General features: G+C 38.3%; 1 protein-coding gene across 1 annotated transcript; it reads right to left on the bottom strand.

Moving 5' to 3' along the window:
- Positions 1–16,593: 16,593 nt before the first annotated feature.
- Positions 16,594–17,565, bottom strand: LOC149194129 (uncharacterized). The gene is made up of 2 exons (XM_089407554.1): positions 17,187–17,565; positions 16,594–16,994 (listed from the first exon to the last, which is right to left on the bottom strand). Exons 1-2 carry the CDS (start codon positions 17,563–17,565, stop codon positions 16,594–16,596), a joined length of 780 nt encoding a protein of 259 aa, XP_089263680.1.
- Between the last annotated feature and the right edge of the window lie 2,222 nt (positions 17,566–19,787).

Raw genomic sequence — 19,787 nt, 5'->3', positions numbered from 1 at the left:
TTTTGAACTTGGTCCTTGGTGAGCCACTTTCCCTGGTGAAGGAGTTGGCCTGATTTGACAACTAGATATAGTTGGATCTTCTGCTGGTGAGTGTGCTTGATCTGCGTGTCTATGATTTGATTAGTTGCAGCTTGTTCCATAAAATCTGTATTTAACTCTGTTAGTGTGAGTTGTTATGCGATGTCGAATGTGTCTAGTAATGGTGGAAAGTATGGCTGAAGGCGGTCCACATTGAACACTGGGTGTAGGCCAAGGAATGGGAGAATGTTGAGCTCAAATGCACTGTCTCCCAAAACCTTGGTAATGGTGTAAGGACCATATCAGAGTGGTCTGAGTTTCCGATAGGCTCTGGTAAGGCGTTCCTTTTGCAAATGCAACTAGACTTTATCGCCCACCTAAAACTTGTGTGGCACCCGATGTTGATCATGTCGCTGCTTGTATTTGGCATTTGATTTCTCCATAATGTCATGGACCTGCTAGTGGATATGTTGGATGTGCTCAATGAAGTTTTTTTCTTTATATGTTTTGGACTGGACATGAGTAGAATCTACGTGAGTAGAAGCAAATGGCATGGCCACGTCAATGGGACATAGTGGCTGGAATCCTAAGCCCACCTTAAAAGGGATGTGGCTAGTCGAGCTATTGAGAGCCCGGTTATAGTTGTGCTAAACATAGGGGAGGATATTATCCCATGTGCATGGATGCTTTGAGTTGTACATGCAAAGAATGTGTACGATCATCCTATTGAAAACCTCTGTCTGGCCATCAGTTTCGGGATGGAAGGCTGTGGACTTAGTGAGTTTGGTGTCTAGCATCGACCAGAGACTAGACCAAAATGTACTGAGGAAACTGTTGTCCCGATCTGAGATGATAGACTGTGGGATCCCAAAGTGTACCCACACTCGTTCAAATAAGAGTTTAGTAGCAGCTTCTGCGGTGATATTATTCTTGTAGGCCGCCATAATGGCCATCTTCGAGAAACTGTCAACGACCACAAAAACATAGTCATTTCCATGATTAGTAGAAGGAAGGCCCGACATGTAATCCATGGATATGGATTCCCAAGGTCAACTAGGGGTAGGCAGTGAAGTATAGAGACCTTACTTCTTGATGGTCAGTTTGGCAATGGCGTAGGTAGTGCAGGATCTAATGTACTTCCTGACATCCTATCAAAGATTCAGCCAATAGAAATACTTCTGTAGTACTATCACAATTTTCTCGACCCTGAAATGCCCAACAGCCCAACTGTAGTGTGCTTCCCAAATCATATTGGCACGCTCGCTTGAAGGAACACAAAGGTGACCCAGGTGGCATAACAAGGCATCCTAGAAATCTGGAACATGCTGACCCTTCAAGAGTGTCTGGTATGTGTGGCCGAATTCTAGATCGCTTTTATAGAGAAGTGGCCAATCAGAAGTCTCATGCCCACAAGAGTTGAGCATGGTGGTTAACGCCATGATCGGTGGTCGAATGAGGCAATCTGCAACATTATTGGTGCTGCCCTTCTTATACTTGATATTCAAGTGGAACTATTGTAGGTATGTGGACCACTTATGATGGCGGTCATTCTGAAAATTCCCTTACATTTGTATGAACTGCAGGGGCCGGTGGTTTGTGTGGATGAATGTTTCCTTCCCCAAAATGCAATGCTTCCATTGTCGACAGGCCTGCACAATGGAATACATTTCTTTGTCATAAGTGGGATACTTCCAGATTGTGTCTGAAAGTATCTCACTGTGATATGCCGCTAGATGCCCATGTTGAGTAAGAACTGCCCCAATAGAATAATCAGAGGCATCTATCTCAATCTCAAATGGTTGTTGCAAGTCTGGTAATGCGAGCATAGGTGCCAAGCAGAGGCAATGTTTCAACTCTTTGATTTCCTTCTATTGAGATTCAAACCAAAATAATTTTGCTTTCGCTCCTCCCTTGGTGACTTGACTCAAGGGTCAAGTGACATGAGAAAATCCCAACATGACCCTACGGTAGAAGTTGGCAAGGCCCAAAAAGTTGTGGATCTCTGTTAGAGTGGTTGGAGATGGCTAATCCTGAATGACTTGGAATGGCTAGATCCACATGCACCCCCCCCCCCCGTTCATTAATAATGTATCCCAGATACTAAACTTGGGTCATGCCAAAAGTGCATTTCTCCAAATTGGCATATAACTTGTGTTGCCGCAATGTTTGGAGAATCTGTCGGATGTGGTGGAGGTTCTCTTCCTAACTCTAGCTGAAGATCAAGATGTCATCCAAGTATACCACTACAAATGAGTTGGTGAATGGCCACAAGATGTCATACATTATCCTCATTAAGGTTTCAAGAGAGGCCCTCCTTGGCTTTGAAGGTAGTCTTCCACACATTGGAGGTTTCGATTGGTACTTAGTGATATCCTGACTTCAAATCGATCTTGTTAAAATATTTTATCCCCTTCAATTGGTCCAGAAGATCATCAATTCGTGGGATTGGGTACCTATTCCGGATAGTGATCTTGTTCAGTACCCGATAGTCAATGAAAATTCTCCAAGTCCCATCCTTCTCTGTACCAACACAATCGGGCTCCCACAAGGCGATGAACTTAGTCGGATGTGACCTTTCTGCAGCAGCTCCTGAATCTGCCTCTTGATTTCATTGTTCTCTAGAAAAGAGTGCCGATAGATTGGTCCATTAGGCAGTGGCACACCTGGGGTCAAATCGATGGAATTCTTAACCTGACCATGCAGAGGAACCCCTGCGGGGGAGGTGAAGATGTCCTCATACTCCTCCACAACCTTGTCCATCTATAGTTGTCATGTGGAGGGGCCCTATCTGGAGGTCATGGCCACTGTCTTCTTCTTTCCCTGAGGGTGTATAATCATGAAAACAAATTTCCCTATTTTGGAAATGATCTTACTGCATTGTTTTGAAGCAACCAAAGAGATGGTGGTAGGCGATGCTACCTCTAGTATCCTATATAACTTATTTCCAAAAGTAACAATAATAGCACAAGGCCTTAATTCATACACAACATGTTGCTTCCACAAGTATGGTTGGCCTAATAATACATCACAAAAATCAAGGGGAGAAACATCACATAATACCTCATCCGTGAAGGGCTTGATGTTGTATGGAAGGCGACACTGTTGGCTCAAAAGAAGATCTCATATTTGGTGAAGGCAATCAATGGTGTACGGTTGAGGATGTGTTCTGGTCGGTAAGCCTAGCCGCTTCATGACCTCTACCGAAATGAGGTTCTTTTGGCTCCTGATGTCGACAATGAAATATAGCGGGGAACCCTTTACCCACATCTGGGAGTGGAAGAGGCGCTTCTCCTCCTATGGATCTCTGGGTTCCTCCTTCTGGAACTTCATGGTGGCAACAGTTGCATTGGGATCTGCATCGATAATCTGCTTCCATTTGTCATTCCACTTGTCGGGTTCTGACTCGGAGTCGGAACATGCATCTGATTCTGAAGCCTTTAGCTCGACCACTAGTGACTGCTTGGCCCGACACTCACTTTTGTTGTGAGTGGAGCTCTTATGGAACCCACACCACTTTCTCGTGTCCTTCTTCGGCTTTGCATTGTTGTTATTTTCTTGTGGCTTTCGCGGGTTGTCTTGGGCCACCCCACGTTGGCTTTGTCCTTTTTTCTGCAATTTGGTGGAATCTTTCCCTTGCTTCGGATTCACAAATCCAAAGTCTCTCTTCTTCTGTTTAAACTTCTACTCGATCTTGACAGTGTATTGGTACGTCGTGCCGAGCGAGGAGATGTCCTAGAACTCCATATCATCTTGGATGTACCAGTGCAGGTAGCTACAATATTTGAGTTCCAAATGCTGCTTAGTATCCTTGATACCCAAATTTGTGGTGAAGGGTATGAAAAATATTTGTACACTTTGGCATGTCTTGGTCCCTTCCCTGCAGTAGTGTGGTCCAATTTATGTATTTATCCTCATACCTTCCGAAAAGTTATTACTGCTCCTTGATGGCATCCTAGAATGAAATCCAAGTGGATACAGCTGAAAACAGTGAGGCCGTACTTTCATCCTTATGCTGGCAGTAGGTTTCCCACCAGTCCTTGACATGGGGGCGACTTTGAGCAAAGCGAAAGTAATCTTTTCCCGTCTGGAAAAATCATGAACAGAAAAATACCCTTCTAGCAGATTGAACCATTTATCTATAGCGTTTACATCTATCTAACCCTCAAATGTGGGAATGTCAAAGTTAACTTGTACCTTAAAGGGTGTGGCGATTCTAGAGTAGTTGTTGGAAGTAGATGTGTTGCCCCTGGGTAGCCGCTGAAGGATCTGGGAAAAGTTTTCCATCGTCACGTTCTTTTGTCGCTTGAGGGCCTCTTCAAGCAAGATTTTGATAGGATCTCCTACCCCATCGTTTTTCTTTTCATCCACCATGGGAGGCCGTCAAGATTTGCGAGGCTGGTCTCACAAAGGTTTGACCATTTCAAGCCCTAACTCCTTATATCCCGACCTCGTTGGGGACATGCAAAGAAAAATAGAAAACCGCTCTGATACCATTGATCCGGATTTAAACAAGAACGCAAAAAATTACAAATATAACCATAAATACATAGATGCAGAAGAAATAATACTTCATTTCATTAATGTAAAATATTGAAATATGCCTAGTAACAGAAAAGCAAATAAACTAGCTCGGGCGATGGTAGCTTATCCCTGAGAAGACATGTGGTGGCTACATGCCTTTGAACTGTCTTACAATGAGGCTTGAAGGCCTATTTATTGTTGAGAAACAATGGAAAACCCTAAACATCCAAAAACCTAACCCTAGGAGATGAAGAGCCAAACTGTGGTCCCCGTTTGGGTAAATTGGTACATCAATTTCCCGGGGTCATAACTTTGGCATACGATCTTCATTTGACGCGCACAATACCTCGTCAGAAAGATCTATACAAGGACTAAAATTGTTGAGTGATAAGCATTAGTCCATGGATTAATTATGCTCCCAGTTTTCCCAAAAAACGTCGTTTAGGGCCTCAAACAGCTTCGGAAGTTCAGGGCGCGAAAAACTACTAAAAATAGTAAACTGTGCTACAATTAAGGAAACTTAAAAACTGAAAGAAATAATGGTGGGGATCCAATTGGAATTGGCAGGTGGCCACCAATCCACCTGGATCACTCTAATATCCATGGCAATCCATTAAGTGATTAACATAATAGAAACACTTACCTCATTGGAAGAAAAGAAACTAAGTTAGGGATAATGACTCACCTCCTAACCATAGACTAAGTGCAATTCAACTTCATGTGCAACTATCTGCCCTGAACCAAATTCCAAGGCTTTAGGAGGTTTTTTAAGGGCCAAAACAATGTTGTGAGTTGGATTAGGGGGTTCCAGATACCAAAGAGTTTGCATAGTAAATTTGAACCACCCCTTCGCTCTTGTCTCTACATACTACTTGCAATGCCTCAGGTAGAACAATGATCATTTCAACGATCTAACCTCCTCTTTGTTTTCATAAAAAATTCACCCTCAACTCTGTACAACACTTTCGCTCTCCTAGGAAATATGTAAGGGACAACATATATCATTGGAAAAATGCACCATCCAGTTAGATCATCCCTATAGCAACTTGAATTCTACTACCTGTAGTATTTTCATACAAGCCCAAAACTACTGACCCAATCAAATGTTGTCCATATAACCATCCAGTTCGATATTTTTGAGTTAGTTGGCCTTGTCATTACTGGTTGATTTTGTATTTTCCTATCAATTCTTGCAAGCTAATAACTGTAATTCCACCTTCCCGCTTGCTTTCCATTTTTCAATCATCATGGTTGTTGTAAGAACCCAAAATATGCCCCAAGAAAAATCATCCTCAACTCTTGAATCTGTTTCCCCTTTGACTCAACACATGTTCCTATATCTTTTTCTTTGAAAATATTTTCAACATTTATAAAGGTGCAAGGTGACCAAGCTATCACACTATTCTCTGTCAATGTATTCTAAAATGCCCATGGATCCTGATGGCATTTCTATTTCTTCTTTGGATAAAGTGTGTGCTTTTGAGTTTAATTATTTGAAAATGTTTGTGAAAAAAGTCCATTAGAACACAGTCAAATCCTTCTAAATGTATTATAGAATAGGTTGTAAATAAATATTTTCTATAATTATCTTGATGTTTTCCCATTTAATTTCCATCTTGGAATCCCCCAATACTTGAAGTTTTGTAAACACTTTTAGAAATGTTATAGAAAGAAGAGTTTCAAGAGCAATAAATTATATTTGATTATTTAAACCACGTCCGTGAGAATATCTAACTTACACACAATGTGAAGAATTAAGGAATAAAATCATTCCCACTACACATCTAGTGGGGCGACCCTAAATTGTTATATCAAAAAAACCACAAGGAATGGATTGTACCAATGGTGGCATTATCAGAACTATGATCTTCCTTGATTTTGGTTCAACTATATATTCTTTGAACAATATGGCTATCGGACCCAATATTATATCCACCAAAAAATCCATATAAGAGAAAACACTATAATTCCTAAAACAACATATGTTGTTTATAAGAAGGCAAGGCAAGGCTTCAAATTGTGGATTTGAAGAGTCCTTACACTATAGATTGGAACACTCAACTAGGCCCACCTGAGCCCTTGTAAACTGTAGACCTAACTCTTTGGAATTGTTGAATATGACTTACATTGTATAAGGACAAGTAATGAAGAGATGTGAGATGGATTCATATGAAAATATTCATAGGGAACATCTACTAAGGCTTTCCCAACTTATTTTTGTAATATTTTCACAAGTGAGATTTTTTTTTTCAAATCTAACCAAAAGGTTGTTTTACTTTTAAGGTGTCATAGCCAACCTTAATAATAAATTCTTCATTTTTAGGGTTTTATTGTAGAAAATGAAACAACCTCCAAAATATTAGCTTGCATTAAAATTTCAAAGCCTTACTTAGTCTTTCCCTTGATTGTTTCAAAAACTTAAGCTCATTTCACGAGCTTACCAAAAGTTATTTGACCCCTTTCGCTTGTTGGATCAGTTGTCATCTTTTTCCATGTTTGTGAACCTTTTCTAACGGTTTCAAAGGTTGGTCTTTGTGTATATGAGTTTCCCTAGCCATGTGAACACTTGTCGCAATCATACACACAGTTCTGAGCATTGTCGCACAAGTGTCATCACGGTCGTCCTAAAGTCTATCTCAAGTGTCACACTTGTCGCTTCTTGTTATGAGACAATCACACAGAGGGTAACACTTTGTCTTTTTGTTACGATTGTCTATGTTATAGTGTCTTCGAAGCATGTTAAGTGTGTGATCACAAGTTAAAGTTCATCACAAGTCTATCTCCATCCCGCACTTAGCGATTTTTTTGAAAATCTTCCCGACCAGGCAACTCAGCTTCACTGAGCCCTGACTAAACTGCACACTGCGCAGTCTCAGCCCTCATTGTTGTGATCTTGCTACCTGGAACTACAATGTGCATTCACTGTCATCCAGGGCAATTGGACTGGGCAATTCCAGAGATCAACAACCTTCCTTGACCCCTAGAACTACGTAGCAATTCCTCCCAGTCTGACTTGAACTGCGCACTTTTCACTATCATTCCTCAAGATTTTCCCGTTGTCTACTGGAACCCTGTAATGCGTAGAGAACTCAGCCTCCCTTGGCCTCCAAAACTATACAGAGGTGTCCTCCAGTGTCCTCCCTTAGCCAAAGCTCACTGACCTCAAGAACTGCGCATATTTGTCCTACAGGTCCCTCTATTGCCTAGTCCCCTCTTGCCTCTGAAAATTGCACAGAACTAACATCCAAGGCATCATCCCACATCACCCACTATTGGCTTGAACTACGCAATCCTGACTCCTAGTGGCCACTGTGCAATTTCTTTCCCCAGTGGGGACTGTGCTGAAAAGTTCCTCAGTCAAGCCTAACTTGTGCTCTGCACAGTCTCAGTGATCAATCCCCTCTCCCTATCACCTGAAACTGCGTAATGCACAGTTACTAGGCCCCCTCTCCTAGCCTGTCACCTATCCTGGGCTCACTTCATGGATAATAATGCATCATCTTAGGATAGGGATTTTTCAAATTGATGTCGTCTCTTCATGAGTGAATTTCAAGAACAGGCACACTGTCAAGTCATGGCGAGATGATGAAGAAGGTGAAGAAGAAGATAAGCATGCCTAAAGACTCACTTGTAGCTGAATGAATGAGTGGACCTACCAAGAGAAAGAAAAATGAACATAAGTGTTCAACCACCTTCCAAGACCAAAGATGATTGAATACCCTACATCATCAAGCTATGCAAAGGAAAAGAGAAAGCATATCCAAGAACACATCTATCACTCAGCAGCAATAGTGACTTGACATTGCCACATCATCAAGTCAGTCCATGTCAGCAGTGTCATTTCAAGTCGTGTCATGAGTTGTCATATGCCACATCACTATTGTGGGCCATGTATATTGTAAATCAAATGTATTGTAAAGTGGAAGTCTGATGGACACACATGAATATGAAGAGCCATGTAAGTTGAAAAGTCATGAGGGTAGTCAAAGAGTCACAAGGGGGTAAGAATCACCCCTTGGTTATATATACCCCCTCATTGTATGAGAAAATTACTTTTCATCTTGGATCCTCTCGCAAGGAATTAGAGAGATCAACTAGTTCTTTTAGGAGCAAGGAGTGGCTCCAAATTCCCACTACTGGGGCTAGTGATGTACAATGTAAATATGTGTCTTGGAACTTTTGCTTGATTACAGAAGCCTTTTAAGGCCATCACATTCTTCATGGAAAACTTATGAATGTTTGTAAGACTGTCATGTGAATGTTTGTATTTCATGTTTTCTTTCACATGCACTAAGATATTTGAACTATTTCGGTTATTTTAGTGCTTATCTAGTTTGGAATGTGTTGTGTGGTTGTTATTGTTGTCTCATCCTTATGGAATACTCCATAGGACACTAGAGAAATATTTCTTTACTTCTCGGTTATAACGCCTGTCACATCCGTTGTGGACTATTCCGTTGGATGTTAGACGGATCTTCCCTTATTCCTTGGTTGTAACTATTGTCGCATTTGCTGTGGACTATTTCATTGGATGTTGGACAGGTATTTCTAGTTCATGTATGTCTCTTCTTGGGTGGTACTATTACCACTCACTTAGAGGCTCACTTTTCTCCCCCTTTTGCAATAAGAGAATCTAGACACAGTTGCAATGCACACTCACCAGGCACACTCACATTGTTGTTCAAAGACACCATTGCATCACTCTCATGTTCTGACAACTAGAGCCAAGACAAATCTTTGAGGATTTGGAAACCGGGCCTTTATACGGGATGGGACTCCTACACCAAATGGTGTGAGGTCTGATTGGGACTTCATATCGGGGAGTTCCCCTTGGTTGATGGATTTCCAACAACATCAACAGGTTCTTGATCCATATGAGTTCTTCCTCATTGTCATCGTTCATTCTTATAAAAATGGATACCAAAAGACCCTATATAACCTTCCCACTCCTCTACGACCTATTTAGAGAGACTATGGTATATACAGGAATTCCAACCAACTCGCCTTGAAAGTTGGGGATATTATGCTTATATATCAACCAAATAGTAACATTAATATTGGTGAAGGTGCTCAATTAAAGAGGATGAAAGATGATTTTTGTTCCTTCACCCCATCTATGGGTCTAGCCGTAATTTAACCTATTTTTCTTTTCCAATTCACCAGGTCATCTATTCACCAATTAGTGGAAATGAAAGACTAGGTATTTCCACATATTACACCCCTTGGATGATTTTTCATCCTATCTGAACCAGTCCTCAAAAGAGAGTGTAGGAAGATATTTTTATTTCAAAGTCCTTCCCTACATAGAGGAATTATGAATAAGCCTCCAAAGATTATGAGAAGCCAAGGTTTCAATAAAATGGAAAATATTTTTTACCCCCTAGCCTCAAAGCTTATTTGGGAGGGTGATTTTATCTAATTTCACCAACAAAACAATACCTAATTGTCTGGCCTCTGGCCATAAAAAATGAAAATTATTTCTGAATTTTAGTGACAATTCCTTTCAAAAAATGTGATATGGAGCACCAACAAACAAGAATACTATCCAAAAAATCCTTCAGAAGAATTAATTATCCACCTCTTGATAAGAATCTATTAACAAAAAAGGATATCCTTCATTTAATCTTCTATAGAGCCAAACATAGTCATAATTTCTATATCTATTTGGTTTTAGGATAAAACCTAGATGCTTAAAAGAAAATTTCTAGTGGCGATTGAGAGAAAGGGAAGCCGTGACTTACTTGAGCACTTATCTAATTGGGAAGGGGACATGGAATAAAGCAAGACTTTGTAACGTCTATCATTATCCTAGTAGCTGAAAAATATCAATCAATGATAGATTTTAGATGAGAAAGATCATCTGAATTACTTGTTGAAAGAATAAGAATGGCATTAACAAATAAGAGGTGAGAGAGGAATTAGCTTCCCACCACCTTAATTCCTTTCAAAATTCCCCTAGACATAGCCTCATGAATAAGTAAGTTGAGTGCTTTTGCTACTAGTAGATTGAGAAGGGGGGAGAGTGGGCACCCCTATATCAATCCATGAGAGGCCTTGCAAAAAGGGGATGGGGCCCCATTTAGAAGGACGAGGAAAGAGGATGACTATATAAGAATCCCATTCTCCAATTTATAGAAGGTAGCCCCATGCCCATCTTAAACAACACTAAATAGATAAAATTCCAAAATTACCCTATCATATGATTTACATAAATATAGCATAAGGCTCACTACGAACACATTTTAAGTCTTAATAGAATGTAAATATTCCTGAGCTAAAGATACAAGATTAGTAATTTTGCTACCATTTAAAAATCCAACTTATTCTTCTGCATAATGTTACTAAATATAGGTTTGATTCCACAAACAATAATTTTGGAAGTAAATTTGTATCATTGGAACACGATATCGTTCAAAAAACTTCAAAATAAGACCGATCTTGTCTTTTGGGAATGAGTAGAAGAAAAGTTGAGTTAAAGGCCCCTAATACCTTTCTATCTCATTCTGGTTCCAACACTACCTTATACACGTCATCCTTTAGGAAATTATAAAATCTATAAAAAATCAATTGGAAGACCATCAAGACTTGGGATTTTTCCTTTCTGCATAGAGAAACCGGTTTTCCTTAACTCATTCTTGTTTACTTCCTCCTCTATGGTTGGATTCATTTCCTCACTAGAGGGAAATTTATATATTTTCTCCAAAATTTCGTAAATGAGACATCCTATGGGTTCTTGAAATAAATTTTCAAAGTATCTGACACATTCCTTAAAAATTTCCTCATAGGAGTGAGCTAGAGAACCACCATCCCTTCTAATTTTCCTTATGGAATTCTTAGTCCTCCTATATGGAGAAATATGATGGAGAAACTTGGTGTTATTATCTCCCTCCTTTATCCAGATAGGTCTACTTTTGAACTACCTTTTGGTTTCCTGCTTTTCCAAAATAGATTGGCTTTCTTATTCCATGGAGCAGAGGGAGGCTAAGTCCTCGAAAGAAAAAATGCCACTAGATTTTTCTTCATAAAATGACTTTATATCTTGTTCAATTGTCTTTATATGAGCCAAATGGTTCTTCATATATTGAAAAGACTAGTTTTGAATAACTAGGTTAAATTGAGCAATGTTCTTTGCAAGTTAGGCCATATAAAAGATAGAATTAGGGTAAAAAATGAACCCATTATTCCACAACCATTTTTTTAAAGTCATCTTCCTAAAACCATGAGTGATTTTAATGAAAAGGCACAAGATATTTACTCTTATCTTGGACCATAGAAATAATAATGGGGAGATAGTTGGATAGGCCTCCTTTTGGAGACCCATGATTGGGTAATGAGATGGGAAGAAAAGAGATCTACAAAAATCAAGAATCTATCTAGTTGCTTTGACAAAGTTTAATCATCAACAAAAATGTTTCCATGTATAAGAGATTAGAGGCTTAGGATCCATTAGTTAAAGTCGTTCAAAAATCCTTGAGAAAAAACCACCTAGGGGATTCATACTTGATTTCACTCCCCAAATCTCTCGAAGGGATGGTGTGAGATTCAAATCCCCACCTAAAATAAAAGTTGAAATTGAGAGAGCTCTATAGGATGCTATAATTTCCTAGAAAGGGATCCTATTTGAATACAAACCGTAAGTTTTGAGAACTATAATTTTAATTCTAAGATATTTCGTCTCCATATGGACATAAATAGCCGAAATTTGCACAATAGAAGCACACAACCTTGAATCTAGGCTCCAACCAATGAGAAGACCATTTGAGTGACCCTTTATTTCAATTGTAGAAAAAGACAAATTCCTAAGCCAAGGATCTACTACAGACCATGCTCAAAACCCTTCTACCATCACCACCCGATTTATAAATTACCATGGATATCCCACTAGAATATTTGTCACAACAAATCTCATAATATTGTATTTAAAAATCCGAAATATACACTATGAGTGTTTATTTCTCTTGATATTTTTGTGTTTGTAAATTACTATTTATTTCATATGCATGCCAATTATGATTATGCAGAAAATAGATAATAACTAAATAAAAACTCACAAACCAAAAATGGCATAAGATATAACTTGGGAGACCCTTTCGGGAGAAAACCTCACTGGAAGATGAGGTCAATCTACTCCCTTTCTCTAGTAAATATAAAATGGCTACAAGTACAAAGAAGTAAGGCATATGGCTTGTGGGATACTACAATGCAAAAATACTCTTTATGTTCTCTCTCTCTATCCCTCTTGGCTACTTTTCTCATCTATAGAACAAATGCATTAAAAGAGAATGGAAAGTGTTTTCCTCCTAGTGGCCCAGTTATAACATAGCTCGATAGCCTACTAGTGGTTAGGTTTGACTCCTTCAAATCTTAACCAAAATTATAATATGGAATCTTCTAGAGTCTTATTCATCATCATCACATGGCTAGCCCTTTTTCCATGAGTAGGGGTTTATTCGACATCCTTTCGAATTATGGTGGCCAAAAAATGAAGCTCAACTTCCAAGCAACAACTTTTGCATATGGACTTCAATTGAATAGATTCTTGTGTTGTTGGAAAGGTCTCTATATGTAGAATAAGAAAATGATGTGTTTCATTAAAGCGACAAACTTTTTATCCCCCGAAAGCTACCATTTAATGCCTTAAAATTCTATCAAAATGGTTTAGACCCTAATATACAAAATTGGGTCTCGCCAATAAAAATGGTCCTATGAGTTGATTCCTCAACTTTTTTCACTTTTAAAAAACCAAGATGGATGGTGAACAATATAATGATCCCATCCATATCGCCTCCTAAATGAGTAAAATATCTAGACAGTGAGATTTTATTAGGCAGTTGAGGGTAATAATTTTTTGGGCACCCCCCAACCCTCTAACATTAAAGGAGAGGATAATCATGATTTAGGATTCTTAAGGGTTGACCCTGCTCTAAGAGCCATAGAAATGGTAAAAAAAAATTATATTTATTGATATCTAAGACAAGATTTTGTTGTGCCTTCAGGAGATGAGATTTATGACTAACCAAATTATTTAAGATTGGGTCCAACGCCAAGCCTCCCAAAGAAGGTAATTCCTCCTTGGGCCTTTGGTGTGGGCTAGCGCCAAATTTTTTGGGTCTAATATGAACGTAGATGGAAGCCAACCCTTACCTAAAATCTATCTTAGGAATAGGTGAACCATGAGGATCGAAAGGTTTTAATGACAAGGAGATCATATTATTGCCAATTAAAGGAGAGGAGGGGAAAATAAAGGGTAGAGAAGGGATTTTAGTGTTGACAGGGGGAACAAATATAGGGGGAACAAAGGAAAAATAATCCAAAGAGATAGAATCATGAATTAAAGGGGACATCTAAGGAATGCACATACCAGGGGGAGCCACCACTGTGACACTCATCTGAAAGATGAGCTCCTAAGTGTTGTCGATGTAAGAGATCCACCACCAACTTTCACAAGAGAAGGAGATTAAACCATTGATTCCTTTATAGTTGAACCACCATTATTTATCTATATTTTCTTAAACCTTTTCACTTAGGGACCATTTTTTTTTCACTACACTTGTAAGTGGCCCATCTCATGGAAAAGGAACACGCTAGTAGTCAAATTTTTGCATCCATGTGAAATACCCAAATATTTTTGCATCCATGTGAAATACCCAAATTTAAGTTCGATTTAATTTAGGAAATCATATATAACATCTACCTCTACCTACATCCATAATGAGAGACAATCACATTTTTTAGGCGAAAATAATTCTAGGTAAATGAACCATCTAATTTCCCCTCACTATCATATAGGATCTCTTTCAATGAAAAGCATAGTGGAAGCACAACTAGAATGACCCAAACCTTTTGGCTCAACATTTTTTTGTTATGTGAGTTCTATCAAAAGAACTTTTCTTAAATGATTCCTTTTTTGGGTGAAAATCTTTAGCCTAGTGTTTGAAAAAGATCCTAGATGATCCCCAACTCTAAGGGACTACCAAAACTTTCAAAGAATCAACATTTTTTTGTTATGTGAGTTCTATCAAAAGAACTTTTCTTAAATGCTTCCTTTTTTGGGTGAAAAGCTTTAGCCTAGTGTTTGAAAAAGATCCTAGATGATCCCCAACTCTAAGGGACTACCAAAACTTTCAAAGAATCAACATTTTTTTGTTATGTGAGTTCTATCAAAAGAACTTTTCTTAAATGCTTCCTTTTTTGGGTGAAAATCTTTAGCCTAGTGTTTGAAAAAGATCCTAGATGATCCCCAACTCTAAGGGACTACCAAAACTTTCAAAGGATCTTCTCGCAATAGAAAAATAAAGGCTAACCAACCCCATGACATGAAGTGACAGATTGGAGAGTAGCTCACCAATGATTTCCAATTGTTATCTACCCAACATCTTAGCTACTTCTCTAAAACATCATTCCTGCAAATTTTACCAATAAGGGTTTTCCCCCAGGAATTGGGGTAACCTCCAAACTAACATCCTTTCAAAAAACCATTGACACTGACTTATTATTTTTACATGGTTTCTCTTAGAAGGTTTATGGGAGTATGGAGCTATGTGATTTGTTGGATGGACAAGGCATTCCATGGAGGGAAAAGGAGAAAAAGTATGTCATAGAATATGTTCAACATATTAAGGGGGAGGAGAGGAAGATGAACCATACTGAATACCGATTGGTTGAATGGTCAAACCAGAATTAATATCCTCCTAAAATGTCAGTAGGGCCAATGTATTCACACTAGATCTTAAACGTGGACTGTTGAAAATCTCAAGATGATGCACGGGAGGGCTAATCGTAGCAAAGGATAGGAGACAAGAGGACCCACGACCTGCGAGAAAAATCTGCTAAATCTTTGTCCATCATGACTAACACCTATTAAAACATTTCTCATTGAGTCCATGAGCTGGAAAAGGATGGCAATACAATAGGATACATAAACAAAGATAAAAAGTGTAATGTGCCAAAGGAAAGTTCAAATCAAACTTAGAAAAAAAACTAATAAAATAAATATTATGCCTTTCATATCTAAAAAGACATACATAAAAAAGTATAAATTATCTCACTATCTTATTAATAAAAATAAAATTACACTAGCATTTGCACCGGATGTTGCAAAGGAAACGTCGTAAGGCATAAATTGAAGAACGCAAATACAACAAAAAAATACTTTCATAAAGAATAAAAATACTTATAATGAATTTACTATTAGATATTCCTATATATTGCACTATATATTAGCCCCACTAATTGTTTCCCTTTCTTAATGTAACCTTTCACCACTATGGTCACTATAATATCAAATACAATATGTGTCTCTTAACCAATGGGTGTCAGATAAAAAGCAGCAGCTGCTCCTAAAAACCCTAAGTTGTTCTTTACCAAAGGCTCCCAATCCGAAGTTCTCCCCACAATTGGAAGTATCCCAAACAAAGAAAATAACAATAGCCACAGAGGAGAAAGAAGAACAAACCACTGCCATGAACCCTTGCATATTTACAAAGAATATCATCATGATACCAACTGATTATCAAAAGAAAACTGTTAAACTTGGGAAACAGTTTCACCTGACCTTAGCAATAACATTGTCTTGACTCACAAACTCGAGACAAAAGTGAGTTAGCATATTCAGCTGTCCTGCATAGAACTGGATGTGATAATTTGATTTCCTCCTCTCCTTGCAATTTTGCTAGGATAATTAAGGCAAATTATTAACCCCAACCTTTGTTGCCCCATAATGTTTGAAGTTGGAAAAAAATGAAGCTTCAAACCTCTTATGTTGTACATTTGATCTATATTCCTCAGTCAGCTTCTGTCATGGCGATCATGTCCCGAGTCCATCATGTCACTATAGATCATGATGACAAATGAAAAACAAACACAACAAAATTCAAGTGTAGGGAAGCCTTCATCTGGAGAGATTGGCCAAACTACATGACAATTACTCAGCCCTGAAAGTATAAACCCTAATGCTTGACATTTCCTTCATATGTAAAAATAGGTTCCTTTCATCAATTCATCCTCTTTCAAGAAGCATTTCATGTGCAGCAGCTAATGGGTATTATCTTAATTCTAGATCAAGGAGCCTACAAAAGATCCATAATTAGTGAGCTCAAGCCATACTCCTCCATTCCAATATGCAGAATCACTAGCTACCTCAAACAAGGGCTCTGATGGAATTGGCCATTCTGGAGTTATATTCAAACGATTGTCTTGACCTTCCACCTTGACACAAGAAGGGAGGCTTGTGACCACTTTTAGGTTAAGATCATTCCTGGAGCTATTACTGTTTTCCAGTTCATAGAAAGGGGTTATACCTACCTGTACAGGATCACTACCCGCAGCTAGCTTCTGCTGCTTAATTGCTCTCCACTTATTAGCCTCAAAATACCTGTTGGTATTGCCATTAATGATCCCTTCCTCCAGAGATAAAGAATACGGAGACAAATCATCACAATTAGTGGAATTCAGCACTGGTAACGGTACTTTTGAGATTTATGTGGGGAGACTTTCAAAGAAGCTGGCATCTATATCTCTGACTGCTCTAGTTAGGGCTTATGTTCTATTAGGGTTAGAATTAAAATTGAGACATGGAAAAGTGGGTTTAAAAGAGTTGAGGGCATTCTGTGAGGAAAGCCCATTAAGAGGGGATAGGTTGCAGCTACGGGGATCAAAGAATGCCCTTAGAAACTCAGAATCATTGCCATATAGAGATCTCTGATCTGCCAGCCTTATGGCAAGAGAAACACTGTGGATGCCATCATGAGTAGTAGCACTTCCTGCAGGAAGCCCATAGAACATAGAATTTGCATTTTGAGAATGCCCTAGGGGAGCTGAACTGTTTATGTTTAACTCATTAACAGATGTGGAAGCTTCGTTCATTTGAGCACAAGCGTGATCTATTGTTCTCTTGACACGCTTGTTCTTCCGGCACCCACCACCAACAGGAACGTTGCGCAGAGTGCCTCCAACTGAGAAATACCCAGGTTTTTGAAGGTGATCTGAAAGGGGTTGAAGTTGTGGGGTATTGAATCGGGTGTACATTGACTGACAGAGTATGAGTGTTTTATGCGATTGAAGGTGGGCTTGTAATTGAAAATGGAGAGGAAAGAGAATGACTTAAAAGAGATAACGCAGCAAGAACTGAGTGGCATTTTAACTAGGGGTGGAGAAAGACTCAGATAGCTCTTGGTGGTTGCTTGCTGAGGCTTGAGCTTGAGTTGCCATGAGATACTGGAGATGGGTCTAATCACGAAAGACCGAATGCACCAAAAATCTGAGCCACCTAATTCCACCTGTAAGGCCAGGCACACACCATGGGAATGTAAAATGAAGTAGTAAACACAAGAATGACATACCTATAAACTATAGGGAAGGCCTCATTGCCATACATTTAGAAAATTCATGAGTCTGGAGTAACCACATCCTGAAATAAAAAACAATATAATGCCTGCAATAAAAGGTTTACTTTACACAAATCAAAATGAAATTTATTCTTTGCTGAATGTAACTAAAACCAGAATAACAGAATAACAGGGCTGCTGAGCACAGAGAATGTCAGACTTGGGAAATTTACAGCTAATTACAGTCACTACAGAGCATGGTGGATATGTGAAGGAGACTCATTAATTGATGCACCCCTGCATGAGAATAACTGACAATAAAGCATCATATATTTTTGAAATTCACCCTGAGTTGCATCTAAACATGAATCAAGACTAAATTTCCAAGGCTTAAAGTAATGATTCACTACAAAAGTTTACGTGAGATGCTTTTAAAGCTACAAAATATGCATATAATATACTCAGAAACCCTAGACGGGATGGGATGAATTTAGACCTACATACCATCACCCTTGCTGCAACCCTAACCCCAAGAAAACCAAGAAAGAGGAGGAGGGCAGAAACAAGAGTCTGAGCCTAATCGCAGTGCAATTAGGCTATTGTTATACCTGTGGCCAGTCAGAATCCATGCAGACTTGGATGGAGCTGAGAACCATTTCAGCTCTAAAGCTAACTTAGAATCCAACACCTTGAAAACCACTACAGTTTGAAAAACCGATATGCAGGCGAACACACACCAGTCCTGCACTGTTGCGCCAAGTTGCAAACCCAGATGGAAGCATCTAATAAACAGATCCTGCAGCAAACCGTTTCTGCAACGAATTGGTAACCACTTTGATCGAATGACTGAAACTTTTGCAATCGTCTAACATACAATCTTGTGATGCACAAGATAACAGGTGTACAGAGAGGGGAGTTGATTTCAGAAAAAAACACCTTACAACATAAATATAATAAATTAAATTTAAAAATTATTATTACATATAACAAAATTCTAATCATTTATACTTTCCACTGATATTTTAAAACTATTTTACATTCATGTAAAAAAAATCGTAATGCGAAACCAACGAAAATCGACATCCACCCATAGTCGCATTTTAACTTATATTATAAGAAAACAAAAATATTATTATCAAACATTTATCAATACTTTGCCTTTTAATTTAGGTTAAGACAAAAAAAAATATTTTTTGTTATTTATATAATAATGAAAAACTTTCCTATAATATATTCTATCAAACTTTGAAATTAGGTAATAACTCACTCGAAAGGTCCCCCGTTTTATTTCACTCCGAGTGTCCCGGTCCACGCGGCCACTTCTCAATCTCCCTTATCGGCATTGTCTTAATGCGGGTGTCCCAGTCAACACTGTCATTTCTCAATCTCTATTATTGTGCCCTTCCATTCACGGCCTTTTACCATGACTTCTCTCCCTGGCCTTTTCTGATACAACTGACAAGACGCCATTTTCTTCGCCTCTTTATGTCTGTCATGGGAGATACCTATGTCTTTTCAATTCCCTTCACGTAACGTCATCTTTCGTCTGTATCGATTAATTTTAATCGATCGTCTCCCTCCTTGAGAATCAAGGAATGGATAGGTTAATTTTAAAATTGATTAATTGCGTTTGGAGATGTATTTTTACTACATAGATGTTGTAATGTTTTATTTTATTTTATTAACTTTAATACTTCATTTAATTATATAAAAATAATATATATATATATATATATAATTTAAATGGTTTAAATTAATTTTAATTTTTTATTTATTAAATATTAAGAATAAAATATAATTTAAATATATATATATATATAATTTAAATTTAAATGGTTTAAATTAATTTTAATTTTTTATTTATTAAATATTAAGAAGAATTAAATTTTGTGAGGTATAATTTTTTTTAGTGAAAAGAGATTT

The sequence above is a fragment of the Pinus tabuliformis genome, chromosome 2_2 (assembly GCF_031772625.1).
Source record: "Pinus tabuliformis cultivar Carrire ecotype Pingquan chromosome 2_2, CPIR1, whole genome shotgun sequence".
In the NCBI taxonomy this organism is placed as follows: domain Eukaryota; kingdom Viridiplantae; phylum Streptophyta; class Pinopsida; order Pinales; family Pinaceae; genus Pinus; species Pinus tabuliformis.
The sequence above is the reverse complement of the archived record's forward strand: the minus strand, read 5'-3'. Positions and strand labels throughout refer to the sequence as shown.